Consider the following 20,016-nt stretch of genomic DNA (forward strand, 5'->3'; position numbering starts at 1 on the left):
AGCCGTGCACCTGCTCGGGGTCTTCACCCTCCATCTAGGCCTGCACGCCCTCAGATTTCTGGAAAGGTTTTTGGAATCATACTGAAAAATCGCATCCCACCTCATCACGCCTCATTTACTGCCAATTAATTTACTGCTGCAGGCAGGAGGAAAGGAGAACAAATTCTGGTGAGCCAATGCATCATGTGCATCCACAGGCACTGGCTCTCTCCTTCTCCCCTCGGTCCTGGTCCCAGAACCACATGGGTGCACGGAGCTGCTGCCTCAGCCTGCACCAGGGCAGCAGGCTTTGGGGCAGGAAAATGAAAGCCATCCTCTGGGGCCGCAGCCCCAGCATAGCCCCCCATGTGGGCATGCACCACGCAACCTGTCCCTGGTGGAGGAGAGGACATGATGGCCAGCCAAGGGGGCAGCTGTGAACTATTCACTCTGCTGTCATGATGATTAATGGCAGGGGTAGATGGGCTGCTCCCCAACTCGGAGGAATAATAGTCCAGAAAAATGCTTGCTCAGAGTTAATACTTTCTGCAAACTTGGAAATAAGTATTTCCAGGAGATTAGCCAGCTTTTGTCACACATTAATTCCAGCTTTAAAAAATATCTTAGCTGAAGGCCAAGGAAGGGATGACAAAGGTGCCAAAGTACTTACAGAGTTGTCACTCTCCCGCAACCTGATCAGTCAGGCACCCCTGGAGCACAAAGCCTTGCTGTCACTGCTAGATGGTGGCATTTGATAAGATGGAAGAGGGTGTTAACAAGATGGTATTATGTTATCATCCCTCCTGAACCACTTCATACTTTGGGCAATCAATCACTATACGAAACCTGACTGACCATAAAGAAAGCCCTGCTGATGGTCGGCACACAGTAACGGGGCATTTTGGCACTGTGGAGAATAGCTCCTGAGCAGTGACCTTTTAGGCATGACTGTAATTTGGCTTCTCACCCACTGTCACTGAATGAAGAGGTCTCTGACAACCAAATATTTCAGATAAACCAAAGCAGATTCCCATAAAGAGAATCACAGCTCAAGGTCCAGCTCTCACTAAAGCAACTTTGAAAGCCCAAAGAACCCGAGGCCAAATCAGCGCGTGAAGACACACAGACTACATCAGAACGGGCTTGTTCAAAAGAAGAATGGGAGCAATGAGAGCAGCTACGTCCTTGACAGTTGTATCACCAAGGAATTGAGACGTAAGGACAGGCTGTAACAGGGACACAGCACCAAGAAGGATTAGAGATCTTGGCATTAACAAGAGGGGTAGACAATTCCTGAGCATGGGTGAAATAATGATTGATTATAGGTGAATTGGCTGTTGGGACTGCATCTGTTCTGGGAGCAACAATTGGAGCTGGGGGTGTGGGGCACCCCTGGCTGCCAGGGCAAGAGGCAGGGCCCCCCCCTCACACCTTCACCCTTCTGGCCACAGCAGCAACGCAAAACGGAGAGCTCTGCTTCGGGAAGGAGCCCCCCAGGTTCTGCTTCCCTGTACCGACAGCAGCGACCAGACAAGGCCCTGTTGGGGGACTGGGGCCGGGGTCCCTACATCCAAAGGCTGCGCCTCGAGCAGCTGTCCCGGGGCGTTAAATGCCAGCTATGTGATAGCACGGCTTGGCAGCGTGGTTAAGTGTTTCATGAAAAATTAAATAGGCGCCACCTGAGATTTCCAGCTTTTGTTTCTCCTAGGAGGGCTGCATACAGATATTGTGATTCTTATTTCTCCTTCTCAGAGGAGCTCCAACCCAAACTGTTCAATTCTTTATTAGCTAAAGCAAGAACAATGAGGAAAATCTTTTTTAAAAATGCTTGGCATTGGCAGTGCTTGCACGGCAATGAGGAGGGAAGGCATCATAAACACCAGTCCTCACAGGGAGCTGGCTTTATGACTGCTCTCCTCATTGCTTAGAGCCTCTCACAAAGACAATTCCTTACGAGCAGTACAGAGCAAACGCCTGCTGTGTCTGGCAGCACACACAAGAAAACAAATGGGATTTTCATAGCCTGCCTCACAGTGAGATTTTCTTGAGGACAATTTCTTAAAAACACAATGATCTTTTCAAAGATAACCTTAATTCTACATCAGCTACCTGTCACCAGGAAAAAATGTTCGATTCATGTTGGTTCAATGAAATGAGGATCAAAGCTGTTTATTGGCGTACTAATGACACGTAATTATCCAGCAATCAGTGAACTATATGCTTGGGATCAATATCTGCAATGCAGCCAATAAACCATGATACGAGGCACTTCTGAAATATTAAAAAACACCGGGAGATATCTAAATGTGCTTCCCTAACTAGTTCCAAAATGCGCAACCCCATGCATGCAGCTGCAGACACAAACCCCTCCTGTCACAGCAGGGGTATACACCCCTGGGAACCCTTCTTGCCACCCTCCCAGGGGAGATGTGGGTTCCGCAGCCCCCCATCGCCCTGATGCCTGTGCCATTTTTGTTACAGAAGTGATCAATTCAGGGGCCAGCTCTTTGCAGAAATGCGACCTCAGCGAAGACGTGCCCGGCTGGCTCCACTGAATGCACAGCAGGCCAGAGTCCCGTCACTGCGTGATCCGGTCTTTTAATTTTAGCTCAGGAGGGAAAATGTTGAGAAGTCAAGCAAAGAGGAAGAAGCGCCCCAGGAAAGCCACCACCCTCGCCGTTCCCTCTGCCACCCGCTCCGGCTCAGTCGCGCAGCAGCAGCTGGGTGCAGCCGTCCTTCCCCGTGCATCAGATCTCCGTGACAGGCACATCCAGCACGAGCCCGTTCTGCAGATTTAAAAAGAAAAAAGCACGGGGGCAGGATTCAGAGTCACCCTGTTGGGGGGGGATGATTGGGGATCCCTGGTGCCCGTGCCTACCTGCAGCTGGCTGACCTCTGCCTGCCGGTATGGGGTGCCCAGCAGCGGGGGCAGCGGGACCCCTCCTCGCAGCGCCCCTGCAACCAGCGGGGAGGCGTCAGGGGGTCCCAGCCCCACCACCCCTGTGCCCTCTGTGGGCTCTGCAGGAGGTTTGGGGAGCACTCAGAAGGAAAGCAGGCAGGGCTGGCACCCCGGCCTGTGTACATTAGCATGAATAAAATCTCGTCCTTCGGCATGTTTTCCATTTGAGTTAAGCAGATAAACTGGTGTTCTAGGGTGGGCATTTTAATGATGCCTTGGCATGGCAAAGAGGGACGAGTCGTTTTTTGGAGACTTCAGAACAGTTATGAGAACGGTTCCCAGTTTTGCCTGACAAGTGGCTTTGAGTTTCAGAACAGCAGCAACACTCAGGGAGGTGTCAGAGAGGAAGCCTGCAGCCCCTGCTGGAGCTGCCCATGGGGCCGAGCTCTCCCATCTGCACAGGAGGGGCCGTGCTGAGCCCCCAGCCCGGAGGCACTGCCCGTCCCCAGCTCCAGCTGCATGCCCTGCAGCTGCACAATGACAGGCCAGCAATTTTCCTGGGCACCGTTACTCACTGCCACCGAGGGCAGGAGAAGTATGCAAGGTCAGCCAGTCAATGCCATTTCCAAGAAAAAAAAAAAAAAAGATAACAACAAGCTATAGGAAAAGAAATGAGAGCTATTTTCCCTGTGCAGAAAGCGAATCCTCAGATGAAGCCATAGCCGTGCTTACTGTTGATGGATGGCACGTAGGCCACATGAATAATGTCTGCGAGAACTCTGTTCAGCGGCAGCTCCTGAAACACAGAGGGGTGATGTACATAGCCCATCGTTCTGCATGCCAGCAGCCATGCCTGTCAGGCTCACTTCCATTAATTCATCCAGCGCGGCCCCAAATCACAGGAAAATTGCACAGGTCCCTCCGCTAGCCCAAGACAAATGGGAACATTTGAAAAATTCTAAATTTCAGTGAAAGCTGCCAAAAATGAAAGCCTTCCCCCGCGCCAGCAGCAGCATGGGCACTCAGGCAGGTCAGTGCCACCGCTGCTGCAGGCACCTCCTCACTGCCTAAAGGCTGCCCAGCCCTGCAGACAGACGGACAGACGGACAGATCTTGCCCACAGGTCCTCAGGCTCTCACCCGGCTGCATGGCTCTGCTGCTGTGTTGGGATTTGGAGACTTGAACATTGAGCACACGTGGCATGAGGGCAGACCAGGTGGCGGGCAGTTATTTATGGCCCAAACCCTCCCAGGAATTCGCACAGTGCATTACGAACAGGGACCCCCACCAGAGCATTCATGTTTGTAGGCAAGCAGTTTGGGCAGTTTATCTGTCATTTACATCTTCCTTTAAATTTTGATCCTTGGCATTCAGTTTGGCCTTCTTTAGTATTTTAATGAGTCTGTTTTTGATAATGAAAGGAACGGGACCAGGCTCCAAGGACTGAATTTCTACCCAAGCCCACGAGCACCGAGCCCCATGGAGGAGATCTCAGCACTGCCTTTGTCCCACACTCACCGCAGAACTCACATCAAATGTGCCGATGGAGGAAGATGCCAAGGCCACTTGGGACAAGCTGTGGGGAGAGAAATTGCCGGGGATCACAGCCTGCAGCCCCCTGCCACCCACAGCAATCCTGCCCGGCACCCAGCACCCAGTTCGCCATCCCCACGAGCTGTTCGGCTGGAGCCTGAACTTCAACTCTTCAGAGTGAAGACCCCAGTTAGGTTTCAGTTCAGCTGCATTATGTCATGCTGAACCTTCTTCTTTCTTTTTAAGTAACTGTTAGTATAAACTGCAATAAACTCATGCAGAAAGATGGAAATGCACATGTGGCACGTGCAGGCTCTCCAGCAGCCTGGGACTGTCCCTGTGCTCGTGGTGGCACTGGGAAGAGAGCCCAGCAGCTGTTACCTGTCCAGAGCAAGGGAGAGCTGCAGCCTCTCTTCCACAACAGCAAAGTGCGCTCTCAGGTCGGAGTGCTGCAGGGAGAAGAGGGGTGCGGGTCCCCAGCGGGACACGTGTGCAGCCAAGCAGGTCCCTGCTCCAGGCCCTGACCCAGGGCCAGGCACTGCCCCGCAGCCCCTGCCCAATGTCCCACGCCCCCCTCTGCTGTCTGTTGGCTTGGGGCAAGGGTGACCACAGCCAGCCAGCAACCACTGCAAAAGGCTTCAGCTCACCACATCCAGGACAAAGAGGGATCCAAGATCGGAATCCGGGCTGGAAACCCAAAACTCGGCAGTGCTGAAGAGGTGCACAATGGTTTTGTCCGGGGTTATTGTCACCAGCGGTGGATTTGTTTCTCTCATTTCAATCACCAGTGGCTGTGATGGAGGCAGCACCATGGAAAGCTGGGGAGAGACAAACCAAAGGGTGACAACCCCTTTCCTTTGCAGTTGACTGCTCTGGGGATCATCCTGATGGCTGCTGAGCATCAGTAGCAGTCACCAAAGTCAATGGTAGCCAGGCAAGCAGATCTTATTAGTCTTATTAATAACAGTTTTGCTAATAAAATGAAAAAAGCACCAGTTTGGTCTTGAGGAATAAGTTCACAGTGAGTCCTTGTGATTGGCCACAGGGGGTGGATGGAGAACAGCATTACCTGCTGCTGTTAATAGCCTGAGACGACCCAAAGACCATTAGGATCAAGCAAAGTCCACCCACCTCTGGGATGAGGGCTCCAAGCATCGTGGTCACCAGCGGGGGAAGCCCAAGGATCTGTTGAGGAAGCACAGAGGCAGGGACTGAAAGCACTCAGCTGGGGGGAGTTCAATACTGAGAAGTGAAGAGGAGCAGAGAGGCTGCAGAGCTACCGGAGGCACTGTGCTCCTCCACTGCGGGCACCAGGCAGGGCACAGGGCGCTGCCACTGCAGCCGGTGACTCCCCGGCCGGTGGTCCTGGGGGCAGGTGCTCGGCTGCAGCAGCCACGCACGGGGCAGGCCACAGGACAACAGGCTTTGGGTGTTACACACAACTGTCCCCAAAATAATGCACTGTCATTGCCTGAGCCTAGCAGGATCTCGGATGCTGTTACTGGACCTGCAGGAGCACCCTGAGGCCATGCATGAAGGATGTCCATAAATCCCTATAAACCATGGACTCCATAAAACACAGACTGAACAAACTACTGATAATCCCTTTCGTGATCCCCAAATACACTTGTCTGCAGCCACTGACCAGTGCTAGAGAGTGATGAAAAGAGCATGGATCTGCCTTGAACGCAGGCATAGGTTTCTTTAGGGGTCCCTTGAGGAAAATCTCCAGCCCAAATTACCCACCATGTTATTGCTGATGTTCAGGCTGAAGGACGCCTGCATAACAGAGAGCTCAGCACCCAAGAAGCCTGCAGACAGGATGAGCTGGGTAGCAGCCTCCCTCTTTGGTGGCAGAGAAGTAGGAGACAGCTGATCTGCTGGAAGGTCCACCTCCTCTCCCTCTTCTTTGTGGAGGATGGTCTGAAAGGACCCGTAGAAGGAGCCATGTCAGAGAGTACAAGTCCATTTCCAGGATCTGTATTTGGACCACATCCAGGGTACTGGATGCATCTCTCTGTAGCCTCAGCAATGAAAGAACAATAAAAGCCACAGAAAACGATGGGCCAAGGAGGTGGCTGGGTGGTTTAATGCAAATAGCACATGCCTGCACCCCTTCCAAAGCCTCTGCTGCCAAAGGCTGAGTATCATAAAGTCATAGAACAGCTTGGGTTGGAAGGGAGCTCAAAGCTCACCCAGTTCCAACCCCCTGCCATGGGCAGGGATGTGCCACCCTCCAGATCAGGTTGCCCAGGGCCTCGTCCAACCTGGCCTGGAACACCTCCAGGGATGGGGCATCCACAGCTTCTCTGGGCAGCCTGTGCCAGTGCCTCGCCTCCCTCAGGGTGAAGGATTTCCTCCTAACCTCTAATTTAAATCTCTCCTCTTTTAGTTTAAAGCCATTGAGAAGGACAACGCCTCCAAGCAAACGGGTGTCAGGATCATTGCCCCTCCAAGTTCCGGCTCCGGCAGTGACACTCACCCTCAAATCCAGCTGTATGAAAGTTTCACTCGTCACAGGTGGGTTCAGCAATGCATATCGGAGGGTGCCAGCAGTGCCGAGAGGGATTGTGGCTGTGGGGAAGAAGGGGGAGGCTCAGGCAGAGGCACGCACCCTGCACCACGGCTCAGGAACAGCGGCCACATCACCAGTGCTACCTGTGGGTGCTGGATTCAGATGTGGGTGGCTGGAGAGAGCACAACTTACAAGTCATGGTGGTGAATTTTGCATTCATGAGGTTGAGCACCGCGTCCACGGCCGGACACAGCTGGAGGGCAAGAAGAAAGCTGTGAGAACACCTTGCACGGCCACTCCCATGGGAGCACAGCCTTGTGCCATCAGGCCAGCACAATCCCATTGGGACCCTCCACTTGTAAGCACCCAGACAAGGACTTGCCTCTGTTTTCTCTGTCCCTAGTTTAATTAGGTTATTTCCGGGTAAATCTGACTTTAAACTGCATTGCCCACCCTGGTGCTGGGCAGGGGAGCACCGGGTTGCCAGCAGCCATGGCTCGAAGCACTCCCTTTTACCTGCAGCTCCCCCGTACAGCACAACTGGGAAAACTGGCACTGAGCCGTGGAGAGGAGGAGCAGGAGGATAAAGAGGGGATGCTCAGGAAGCACAGGGCAGACCAGGCAGCACTTACCAGGCTGGGCAGCACTTTCTGAAGGCTGCTGTCCAGAAACTTGCTCACGACTTGGGGCAGCATGCTGGGCAGAGAGAACACGTCAGCCAACACGGCCGCGAGGCATGGAGCAGTGACTACTTACTACAGACCAAACCATAAACAGTCAAGTGCTAAAGAAACATGTCTGGGATGGATTAGGCCGAAACATGGCTCACGTCCAATAAAAGGTATTTTCCCTTTTTACAAATCTTTTCTAATGTATTCCATCTTCTGGCTTTAAACAAAGCTGAAAGCTTCCACGCCTAGCAGAAGCTCAGTTATCTGAGGAGTACAGCACTCAAATGAGGACTTAGGCCAGAAATGAGCACTGTGTGCAATAACACAGATAGGGCCGGCCTGAATTTGTCCATAAAACATTTTGGTTTTCTTAGTGGGAAAAATAGGACCTTCGATGCATGAACACTTGTATTGAGAAGTGCTTGCGTTCTGTACAAGCCCATGCCCAGAGACTGAAAATCCCCGCTGAGCAACGCTGTTGCCTGCCCCGGGGGTACCGCTGGCATCTGCCCGCAGCTGCTGCTGCCCCAGCAGGGTCCCAGCACACCCAGTGCTCACTTGCTGGGCAGATTGGTTTTGGCGCTGAGCAGGGCGATGCGGCAGCTCTTGGTGCTGAACCACGGGCAGCCCTGGGAGTCCTGTGCCAGCCGCGCGCTGGCAGTCAGGTTTGCTGCCACCTTGATTTCCATGTTTCCTCCTATAAAGCTGCACAGAATGAATCACAGTTAGCAGGGGATAAAACCTCCCGAAACGGCTGGCAGCACGGGGCTGCCTGGCAAAGCACCACAGCAGCTGTCCCACAGGCGTCCTTGCCCACCCACCTTCTCCCAGCAATGGTCATCCGGACCAGCACAGCCATGAACAGCCCCACACCTGGCGAGAGTGTCAGCGATATCTCTGGGGGACGGAGGTCTGTTACCTTCAGCCTGGGGGAAAACAGAGGAAAAGTGCTGGGAAAGATCTGCCAGAGCAGACGGCCGGACCTGTAAGTCAAACCACTTCATATTGGTATCATTGTCACCACCTTTAGTCCTCTGCTTCTTGCTCAAACTTTTTTATTAACATTTTAATACACTTCTGAGTTCAGGAAGATGTTTCTTCATAACAAAAATATTGCAGTTTAATTTTGAAAAAGTGAAGCAAAATGTTAGGGCATTCAAAACAATGTTTTCACCCAGAGCCAACTTGCCAGACAGGGCCAGATCTGATCCCCCAGTGTTTCTGGGTTTCCTCAGGACATTATTCCCAAGAGCCGGCACCCACAGGTCCGAGACCAACCCCCCAGCACCACAAGGCCACAGAAGCCAAGCCCAGCCAGCTCAGAAGCAGGACGTGCTTTATTGCCTTTAAGTTATAGTTTCTCTGTGTCTTTGCAGACACAACCATGCGGAAAATCACCAGCCTTAATACCACACTTGTTAGTGAGGAGTGATTTGTTTCTGCCTCCAGGCTAAAACTTACAAACCTTCTGCTTTTGCTTTGTGATTTCCAGACTCAGCCTCCTGTTGAAACGCTGCTGATTATCACTCACCTGGAGATGCCTTTGATGGGTTTCATGTTCGACTTTTTTTTTGTTGTTTCCTCTACCAGTTTCTGAAGAACATTGCTCTCATTCAGCGCAGTGGAGACCGCTGGAAAATTTGCACAAGACAAGGGGCTCAGCACAGAACCTCCAAGGAGGAGACAGTGCCAGGGGTGAGGGAGCTCAGCCCCCATCCCACTCTGTAAAACATCGCTGGTGACACGTCTGCACTGCAACAAGCAAGGCCACAACCGGGGTGCTCCATGTGCTGGAAATTCAGAGTGCTGGCAGTCTCTGCAGCCTCCGTTCAGGCTCACGGTCAGACACTGTGCGAGCACTTCACTTTTAGACGTGACACCAAGACACCCAGGTGCCCGCACCAGGCCATCACAGACCAGGCGATGCAGCTTCCCGTGTTCAAAGCAATGACCACAAGGAAGCAGCTCCTGTTGCAGACTAAGGGAGGCAGCAGGACAAAATCTGGGCACAAACACTTGGCTCAGGCATGGTGCAGAAGCTCCAGGACCCAGATGCGCCCTTCCCATGCTGCGCCCAAGGGGCACAGCTGGGAGCAGCGGGTGCTGAGCCCTGCGGAGAGCTCCGGGGCAGCCAGTGGTGCTGCTGGCCTCGTGCCCATGGCACAGGCTGGAGGCAGCCCTGGCTGCACGGACGGACAGACAGACAGACGTGCCCATGTGGCTGAGCACTTACCACGGTCAATTGTCCCAATATCCATCCTGAGGACGGCCCCCGGGCCACCGGCGCTTTGTGACACTGCCAGCCAGCCACCAAGGAGCAAAAGGCACCAGATCCTTGGCATCTTCAGGCCTGGTACCGTTGCCCACAAAGCTCCAGAGGTGGCTAAATGATGCACTGGCTTAATGGACAGAAAGAGACAATTAGCTGGAGACGGTTCCCAACAACATGGCAAGGGCTAAATGTTGCACTCCTGTGGAAGGGAGTGAGCAGGGCTCACTCCAGCCCAAGGGGATGGGTGCTGCAGCACGACCCTGGGACAGAAACCTCTGCGAGGAAGAGCGTGATGGTCACCTCACCAGGACCTCCTCCAGCGGAGTGCTCCTGTAGGTTGTCCACACTCTGCGCTGATCTTCCAGAGAGAGGCAGGAAATGGCCTATATATACACAGCCCTGGCTGAGAAAAAAGGGAAAAAAATAAACGGATTAAAGAGACGGATAATTACTGTGATGTAAAACTAATCCCTCAGTGTTTCTGACATCTTCCAGTACAAATAATCTCACTAATAAATGTAAAAGTCCAGGTAAGTCCTTGAGCTGCAGGTATCAGGTGGATGTTCCCGGTATGTCTGAGGCCAGCTCTCTTGCTCAACAGCCTGGAAGAGCCTACGGGAGCTTTGCACTGAAAGAGTAGAACTGATCTGTTAATAACATGGTACAGACAGAAGTGGGGGCAGGGGGAAAGTTGAGCCATGGAATAGTAAATTCTGCTCTTGGAGATGCATGTGCAGTGTGACTGTCAGAACAAATCGCCCATGCTCCCCAGAGGTTCGTGGAGCCTGTGCAGGTGCCAAGGGAGGACCTGGGATTAGCTGGGGGAGGACCCGGGGGAGGTTGTGGCAATCCCAGTAACATTGGTGCTGATCTCGGCAGGTCTGAGCGAGGAGAGGAACAGCAGGAACAGCAACCTGAGCTGTCCCCGGCATGCCATGGGGAGGCTGCACATCCTCCAGACCGTGCACAAACTGCATCAGCTCTCCTGCGGGCCATCCACGCATATCCTGGCCAGAGCCAGCACCAGAGCCATCCCTGTATGCTCACCTGCCCCTGCCAGCACCAGCCCCACAGGGACGGCTCACCCAGAGCCCACCCTGGTGGGATCCTGCGGCACTGAGAAATTTATTCCTTCTCTTCATTTCTGTATAAAATGTGTCAGAGGGCTTAATCTGTCATCACCTCCCCCTGTGATATACTTGGTGGTTCTGCTAAGCACAGACAGGGAGATTTACATCTTATCTAACAGGAGTGTAAGATTTATAGATAGCTCCTGTTTAAGAACCCATCATGCCAGAAAGACGCCTTTGTGCCGGTAACTTGATCAGTCACTGTGCTGTAAGTTGACATCTAATTAAGCCTCCCTGGGGACCATGAGGTCCAGAGCAGCTCTTCAGGAGGAGAAAATCCACATCCGAGTGCCATGGTGCCCTCTTGCCCCAACAGCTCATCTCCATTCTTGTACTTGAGTAAACGCTGATAACGTGCCACAGATAAATCTCAAGTACTGCTTCGAAAGAGCTGCTGGAATTACCTGCAATGGAACAAGGCTTAACTCGAGGCAATTCCAGCCACTGCTCTATAACACAGCAATCTTCTTTCTTGCAGACTCTTCTCAGAGTGCTGCTGAGAGCCAAGGACCTTTCCAGACATGTCGAGATGCACCTGGAACCAGCGCCCAATAACTCACGCAGCCAGTGCACGGAGGACAATAGCTGCCTCCTAAGGCACAGGTGAATCAACAAGTGCTGAACAGCTAACCCTACTGCCAAAGGACCCGGACCAAACTGGGCAGTTCAACCCTCTCTGGAAGAGTGGTCATGCCTCAAAGTTTGGATCACAAATACGGAGGGGGAAGAACACCCAGCAGGGAGGAGAGCTGCATGGGGTGCAGAGGATGTACTGTTGGTGCTTGCAGGCAGCCCGAGCTCTGTGCTCCAGGGCAAAGGGAACAGAAAACCAGGATGGACCCAAAGCCCAGGAAGGAGGGGACCCTGAGTCCCCTCGTGAGGACCTTTGATGCCCATAGAGATGCCACTGAATGCATCACCCACCTTTTTTTTTTTTTTTTTTTTTTTTTCTATATACCGTTTGTAATAGTATTGCCAGTGGATTTTGATTGGGACTGAAGTGGAGAGGCAGCAGTTACTGCATGTTGGCCAACCTGCAGGTTAGAGATCATGCCTTCAAAAAGTCTGCTCTTCTGTCTGGTCTAGAACTCACTGAACCCAGCAGAAACACTCCTGCTGCCTTCAGCAGACTTACCGCTGGCCTGAAGGAAAGCCCAAGGGGTTTGTCTGTCCTTCAGGAGCATCCTCACAGTGTTCACAAGGCCTCCTTCCACGCAGCGTCAGGTCTCATCCCTCTGGATCTGAGCAGCACCCACCACAGCAGCTTCCCCGTGGCGTGGAACTGATGATCGCTGTCTAATAGCATTTGATTTCTTGGCACCCTCCTTCCAGAGACTTTGTGATCCTCAGCAACTTCACAATGCAGGCGAGCTGCCCTAGCACCTGGTGCTCAATATTTCACCCTGCTGGGTCGATGGCCAATGTAATCAGGTCTATGGGGAAACAATAAAAAATGGTATACAAAACAAAGCACCCCCTCCCAGCGCACCCTCCTGGATTTCAGCCCTCTGCCAATTTCTGCCTCCATCAGCCCTGGTTACACAGATATATAAAGCAAGAACACATCCTTGTGTGGCCACAGCCAGACACAGACAGAACTAGAAGAATGGGGAGACCAGACAGAAAAGGTAAAGATGCATTCACAAAATGAACAGATTGACGTGGGCATTGCTTGTACTTTGGTGTGTCTCTGCGAGCATCAGTCCTGATCAGAAGTCCTCTGCAAAGACTGATATAGATGTGCATGTTGTTAAACTTGGGTTTAACAGGTTAAACTTACCGAATAACTTGTTTTCTTAATGCTGTAAGAGTATCACAAACATGATAAGCAATTCTAGAATGTTTTTCAGAGGTAGGTGACTCTGTTACCTCTGTATCTGATTTTACCCTCCTGCATACCTTCAATTCATTCCTGAGCTAATTTTAACTCCTGTTTATTTTGTTTTGTATCAGTTGTAGGCCATTACAGGATATTTAACAGGCATAATGGTGGTGCTGCAAGCACCACTCTAGCTTACACACTTGCAGGAGATTTTCAAGGCTGAGCCTTTTTTTCAGCACTATTAAATGCCCAAGTGCTCCACGAGAGCTATGCGTCATTATTTTACAAAAGCTGCAAAGCCCAGGAGCACAAACACAATGCAGGAGCTGAAACCATGGCTCCCGAGCACGGTCCCACACCTTGGCAGGGCCCTGCTGTGCTGACCGGGTATTTTGGGCGCCCTCCTCCTGCAGGCAGTGCCGTGGCCCCGCTCTGCGCCCTGGGCACCCTCCTGAGCCTCCTGGTCCCTGTGCAGGCCACCAGGTCTCCTGACTGCGGGGGCATCCTCACCCCGTCAGGACTGAGCTACCGTAAGTACACAGCCCGTACCTCCCCGTGCCTCGCCACCCAGGCAGAGGCATCCTCTCGTAAACTTACGCCGTGAATCAGCTCATTTTCATCATCCCCTTCCTACAGCTAGTAACAGTGGGGTCTAGGAAGAGGTGGATGTGTGGCACCAGGACAGATTTCAATCTGTCTGCCCCTGTGCGTGAGATCACAGGCTCAGGGGCTTCTAATAACTCTGCCCTATTTCAGTCGCTGAAGTTTCAAGACCATACGCAGAGGTGGTCCTCAGGCAGGACCTGATGGACCTGGACCTGACCCTTGGCTCCCCAAAAGCCAGCAGGTGAGTCCACGGCTCTGCCTCACCCGGGCTTTGCAACCACTCCTCTGGGTCCTGGTGGAGCTCCTGGAGCAGTGTGAGCACAAACACAAAAAGCAAAAACCCTCCTGGGAATCGACCTGGATGCCTTAAATATCCATTTAGAAGCAAGCTCCCTGCTCCTCCTTTGGGGTCTGATGGCAGCAGCCCCGGTGCCACCCTTGGAGCATGGATTTGTCTCTGCAGACCCCACGGACAATCGGTGTTTCTTTGCAGGAGCAGCCAGGGCTCACACCTCAGCCTGCGCTGGCCTCCTAACACCCGCATTTCCTCTCGAGCAGGGACCAAATCAGCTCTGTCCAAGTGGTCGACCTGTCGCTGTCGCTTGTCCCAGAGGCCGGGCTGCGGCTGGGCATCGAGGTGGACCTGGGCATCACCCCCCCGGAGTGAGTAGTGCCTGCCTGCGGGGCCGGGGCAGTGGCACGGGGCAATGACCCTCCAACCTGCGCCGTTCCCTCGTGCAGTGCAGCACCCAGGCTGGCGAGGCTGTCCATCCTGGCCGACCTCCACATAGACCTGAGCCCTGATGGCGACCTGCAGCTGATAACCTCCTACTGCAGACCCACTGTGGAGGTGCAGAGCGCCGAGGAGGTGGGAAGGTCAGCCCGTGGTTTTTTTTGGCACGGGATCTGGGTGAATGGGGGAACAAAACTGAGTGACAAGTATTTTTGTGCATAAAGGTGATAGGACCAAGATCTGATCACTGGCATAAAAGCTTACAAATGTCAGTGCAAATCCTTTCACTTCAAGACAGAAACTTTGTTCTGCTTACAGTCCCCCCCCTTTTTTTTGTTTGGTTGTTTGTTTTTTGTTTGGTTGTTTCTTTTTCTTTCCCCCCACAATGTTAAGAGTTTTTTCTCTCATAAAGGAGCAAATGTTTCTAAAGAGTGTAGCAGGAAAGTTTTAATTCAAGTCCAGTGGCAGGTCTTTAGCATTTTAGGATCCTGAACTGCAGTCACAGCTTAATAGATGATGGAAAATGATGATAATGTCTCTGGATACTTTCTGGGTCAAATCAAAAGACACTAACATCCCCCTGGCTGAGCTGGTGCTGCCTAACTTCCTCTGCTCTGTTGTTTTCATCCAGCAAGTCCTCTAGTTCCGACCTGGACAAGGAGATTAATGCCGATAAGGTAAGATAATGTCCATACAGACACGAGACAGCAGAAGACAAATTGGCATGGTTCTGTAAGAATTAGTGCACTCAGGTGAACCTGGCGCTTACAAAACCCACCTGGTTGTGCCAGGCATCCCCACAGCCCTCCACACGGGATGAGGATTGCATCCTCTGTCTGCGATCCCCCATCTGACAGCTCACAGCCAGATGGGGACATGCAGGCTGCAGCAGATGCCAGCAGCCCCCGCACTCATCTCCCTCCTCTCACGCTTTGCTCTTATCCCACAGATTTGCTTGGAAGTCTCCAAACTGCTCCTTTTGCCTAACGAGCAGCTGATGTCTCTGACAGGTGGGCAGCTCGGCTCTCAGGCTCGTTAGGGTTTAGGGGCTCCTGCTGGAGCTGTGCAGGCTGGGCCCTGCAGCCGTGGCTGCTCCGTGGCCGTGGGTTTTGTCTGCTGGGAAATGCGCTCCCTGTGCCCCGCTGCGTGGAGCAGGCGATGGCAGCTGGATGGGGGCTGCTCCGTGGTGGGACAGGGCAGGGCCCAGCCTCTCCCCTCCTCCTTCAGGTGTGCCAGAAACCTTGGGGAGGGCAGGGCGATAAAACACGAGAAATTAATCCTTCTGCTCTTCCCCTCCTCACCTGCTACCTGGGGGAAATCCAGCCTGCTCACAGGCACGATCTCCTGTCGCTGCTCCCCTCTGTTCTCTGAGTGCCCCTCTGCTCACTTTGCAGCTCAGTTCCCCATCACCCCCCGTTGCCAGGTCCAGTACCTGCCGCTGGCTGCCCCCGTGATCTCCGAGGAGGGAATCACCATGTCCTTGCAAGTAAGCACCACAGCCTGCCCGTGCTGCCCAGCTCCTGCCCACGCACTCGTCTGCCTGCCACTTCTCTGCCCTGGATGAGCAGCTGCTGAGTGCCTGCAGGACGAGGCAGACACCCCAAGCACCCCGACACCTTTTCTGTCCCCTGCAGACAACGTTCCAGGTGGCAGGGATGGCAGTGCCCCTGCCAGTCAGCCCCGTGCCATTCAGCATGCCAGAGCTGGTGAGCTCCAGCCCTTCCCACCTCACCTTGGCTTTGTCTGAGCACTTCTACACCAGCCTCTTCTTCGCCCTGGAGAGGGCTGGGGCCTTCAACATGACCATCCTGGTGAGTAGTGCAAGCAAGCGAGGAGGGAATAATAAAATGGACAGCGATGGCTGGACCCCTGCTCCATGAAGCCGTAAGGGAGCTGTGCTCCCTGAAAGAAATGAGAGCATCTCTGAGAGCCCATGGAACCGCACTGCAACACCCCCAGCCTCTTACCTTGACCTTGCAGGCAAAATTCTGCTGGTCAAATGGTGCATGGGAAATTTACCATCAGAACTAGCCAAAACACGGCTTCTGGCATGTGCTGGTGTGCAGGGAAGGCCGCCTGCCTTTGGCAGCTGTGCAGCACTTGGAAGCAGTTGTGCCAGACCCCAGACTGCAGCTCCTTGGGCCGCCAGCCAGCTGATGCTCTGTGCTTTGTCCTCCAGAGCCCACTGACCACCGCCACCATGGCACAGAAGATCACCCAGGTACGTGGCTGCTTCCAGCACCCGGTTGGCACAGCCCCTGCTGTGGGGGCTGCTGGGCTGCAAACAGCTGCCTGCGGCAGGTCGGCTCCCTGTACCACGAGGACCTGCCCGTGATGCTGAGGGCTGAGCTCAGAAGCTCTCCTCGGGTGGAACTGGAGGAAGGCCGAGCAGCCCTGAAGCTTTTCCTCACCATCCACGTCGGGGCAGGCTCACCAGAATTCCAGAGCTTCCTGAGCGTGAGTGCGGTGAGTGAGCGCTGCAGGACGGGGCCACAGCCACTGCTCCCCTCAACTGCTGCAGAGGGCACAGGTCTCTGCCGCAGAGAGCAGGGTGCAAGGAGCATGTCATGGGGGTACTGCACAGATGGCTTCATCACCTCTCAATGTTCAGAGCTGAAATGGGACAGTTTGCTCACTCTGATCCTGCCCTCCCTGTTCTCCTCACAGGACATGACTGCAGGACTGCTCCTCAGCGTCACCGACACGCGGATGATGATCTCCGCAGCAGCGATCGAGTAACGAGTCCGGCTGTGCTCTGCAGCCTTGTGGGGGACACCGTTCAGTCATTGCATGGGATGGGAGAGGCAAATAGCCTGGGAAATTTCTTACCTCTGATGGCTTGGTCACTGTGGAGGTCGCTCTAGCCCAAGGGAAATGGCAAGGCTCCAGCAGCAGGACCAGAAAGAAAAATGCTGCCCATCTCCCTGAGCACCCCATGTCCCTGCCTACAGCGAGCCCTCACCACAGGTCCCGGGGCCAGGACACCCCCAGCTCCCTGCTGCTGTGCATGGGGGCAGAGACAGTGCCCACTTCCCCCTGTTCCCTGCCATGTGCCCAGCTTGGGGAGCTGCTGGAGCCCTGGGCACAGCCCTGGCTTTCAGAAAACCTGCAAGCCCCTGCTTATCGCCAAGCATGGTCCCCAAGGAAAACCCTGCTCAGTGACCCAGCCAAAGGGCTGCTGAGCAAATCTCATGCTGCTCTTTGTTTTGCAGAGATGCTGAGCTCAGCCTGGCTGCCTCCGACGTGGGCCCGGTGCCGGTAGGTGCTCCCAGCACCCCGAAGTGATGGAGCACAGCTGGGCTCCTGCCTGCACCGTGCTGAGCACAGCAGCCCTTGCTTTAGTGCAGTCCCTTAAAGCCTGGCCATCCCCAACCAGCTTGCACCACCCCGAGCTCATGCCACAAAATCCACAGCCCGGCCATCAGCAGGGCAGCACACACTCGTGGTGCTCATCATGCTCACAGTGCACCCCACAGGGGCTGGGAGAGGGGCAGCATGCCAGGACCCCAGTGCTGCAGGTCCTGGCCTCTCTCCACCCCTTTAGAGCCAGGCCATAAAGAAGCTGACCCTGTGGCTTTCTCCTTTGCAGGCTGCATTGCTGGAAGAGCTGTTCCTGGGCACTGTTCGCGAGGAGGTGCCGGTCTGGATGAAAGGTGAGAAGTGGGGACACCTCCCAGGCAGCACCAGGCACAAAGTGTCTCAGCTGGGAACCTTCCCTCTTTCTCCTTTTCCCATTTCTCTTCCTAGCGGTGCTGAGTGAAGGCGTACACCTGCCACACGTATCCACCTTCACCTACACCGATGTCAGCGTCATGATTCACAAGGTAAGAAATCACGACATGCAAGTTTCTCCCTGAAACAAGACATTTAAGTTGCTCCCTGCTACATTTGATTTAAAGGGTACCTGGGAGTGACGCTTACCTTCTGGCACTAAAATAAATCTGAGCCTGCTTCTCCTGTCCTGCTAACCCACAGAACTGAGCTTCATTGCTTTACATAGGCATCCCTCTCTAGCCATGCTAACACGAGCAAAAAATGCTCGTTAGAAGGATCAGGGGCAGGCTGCAGGGAGCGCTGGGTGCAGCACTGAGGTCTCCCTCACCTGTGTCTAGGATTACGTCTTGCTCCTGTGCAACCTCAAGCTGCAGGCGAGACACGGTGAGCAGGGGGCCATGGCCTGAACCCGGTGTGCCGTTAGCTTCACCTGGAGGAAAACGGGGGCAAAGCCACCCCACTGACTCTGAAAGGATGTGTTGTGTTTTGTCACTGCATGAAATGTTTAAAAATCTTCTTTCTTTACTGAAACAACATTTTCTCAAGTGTAGGATAATAATGGCGTTTGGCTAGTGGCTTTCTCTTCCAGTCTATTTTTTTGTTGCACAAGGAGGATGGATTGTAACAATGTTCCATGCTTTAATTAAACATTTCTCTTTAATATTGCATTTTCCTGTATGACTATTGACTTTTTTTTCCCCTCAATGACTTGTACTGAAAGATAGATGAATTTCATCTTGCTGAGTACCAGTACAGATGTCCAGACCTTACATTTAACTAAGGGAGCATCAAAATCTCACTAATTTATAAGGACATGAGGCAGCCCCGAGCCTCTCAGCTGCAGAACACTATCGCCCCTACCCACAAGAGACATTTCATGGCTTTTCCTCCATTTCCAGCGTTACTATGGGAACAAAACAGCTGGTGAGTTTTCACTCGGCCAGAAAGAAGGAAAAAAAATCACATCTGCACAAAGGTTTCTAATATTAGACTTGAAGCCAGTCACATTTTTGAAAACATGCCTCTGACAAAGCTGGTCGCAGAGCGGGCGGATGAAGCATGGCCACACAGCAGCGTGCCCGTCGGGGTCCAGCACCACGGCAGTGCCGGCTTTTCCCCACTGCCCACAGGGCCCAAACGTGCCCAAGGGAGGAAAATCTGGCACAGCCTTGGCACCCAAAGCAGTTGCATGTGGGGACCAAGCTCCTGCAGCAAGCCAAGAGTGGGCTGGGGGTCCCCTGCAGGCACCACGGGCAGCTTCCTGGCTTCTGCTGCTGCTCTTGCAGCGTGCTCGGAGGGCAATGCTGCACTTAACACCCAGCCCGTGAAGCTGTATTAATTACACATGCATCTGCTTTCATATGCAACTACCATCCCCATCATTTCTAGCCTTTGGAGCTGCTGAAAAGCACTTGAAAATCTCATATTTCAGAGACTTAGAAATAGGAAAGGAAACAAAACAAGCCAGGCTGATTTATTGAAGGGAGTAAAAAAAAAAAAAAATTTTTTTAATGAAGGTTTATATGCCCGTCCTGGGGACCTGACTAATGATTTTAACGCCCGAAGTTGGCAATAGCAGGAACAGTTCCTAATAAAAGTTTGCTGGTAGAGCTGCAACCATTAGTCTTTGACTAATATATCTTAACCCAGTTTCCCAAGAGGAATATGCTACAGTAGTAAAAGAATTTATTTGTTTGGCAGCAGAGGTTCTGGCCGGGGGATTTACTGCACTGCTCTGGCCGTGGTGGCTGGGGCAGGGGAGCTGCAGCCCCGCTCCTGGCCGCGCACGTCCCACCTGCAGCAGCAGGCTCAGCCCCAGACCCGGGTCGTGCTGGGGGTCGGGGAGTAGCATCTGATCAATAGGTAACCCAGCCAGGAGTAGCCACTGAAAATCCAAGAGTGTTTTTCCCAGGAGTTTTGGGAAAATCTGGGAAATTTTCAAGCCCAAACCTGAAATACCAGTCATCAGAGAGGAGCTCAGTCCCCCAGCAGGAGGCAGGAGAGGTGCTCTCCCCGAGAAGCAGCAGAAACAAGAACCGCCTTCCGAGCACTAGAAGTCAGACTGTTTATTACTAAAAGAAT

General features: G+C 53.2%; 2 protein-coding genes across 2 annotated transcripts; one reads left to right on the plus strand and one right to left on the minus strand.

The window, feature by feature from the left end:
- Positions 1-2,726: 2,726 nt before the first annotated feature.
- On the minus strand, positions 2,727-9,939 carry BPIFB6 (BPI fold containing family B member 6; the record flags this gene model as incomplete). The annotated part of the gene is made up of 15 exons (XM_082773359.1): positions 2,727-2,765; positions 2,858-2,934; positions 3,611-3,674; positions 4,409-4,454; positions 4,793-4,860; positions 5,059-5,229; positions 5,543-5,596; positions 6,158-6,334; positions 6,894-6,985; positions 7,119-7,179; positions 7,559-7,622; positions 8,156-8,302; positions 8,419-8,523; positions 9,129-9,228; positions 9,831-9,939. The coding sequence occupies 15 exons, from the start codon at positions 9,937-9,939 to the stop codon at positions 2,727-2,729; spliced, it is 1,374 nt and encodes a 457-aa protein (XP_082629485.1).
- A 222-nt stretch (positions 9,940-10,161) lies between these two features.
- LOC309884413 (protein TENP-like) lies at positions 10,162-18,057 on the plus strand (the record flags this gene model as incomplete). Its single annotated transcript, XM_082773360.1, is given in 16 exon segments — positions 10,162-10,201; positions 13,235-13,351; positions 13,578-13,668; positions 13,986-14,090; positions 14,169-14,303; positions 14,792-14,837; positions 15,110-15,170; positions 15,555-15,646; positions 15,795-15,971; positions 16,340-16,381; positions 16,462-16,626; positions 16,828-16,895; positions 17,373-17,418; positions 17,750-17,813; positions 17,908-17,993; positions 17,995-18,057. Coding segments are annotated over 16 exon segments (1,398 nt in total).
- Positions 18,058-20,016: the final 1,959 nt, after the last annotated feature.

This window comes from Aythya marila (assembly GCF_965140915.1).
Source record: "Aythya marila genome assembly, chromosome: 16".
Lineage (NCBI taxonomy): Eukaryota > Metazoa > Chordata > Aves > Anseriformes > Anatidae > Aythya > Aythya marila.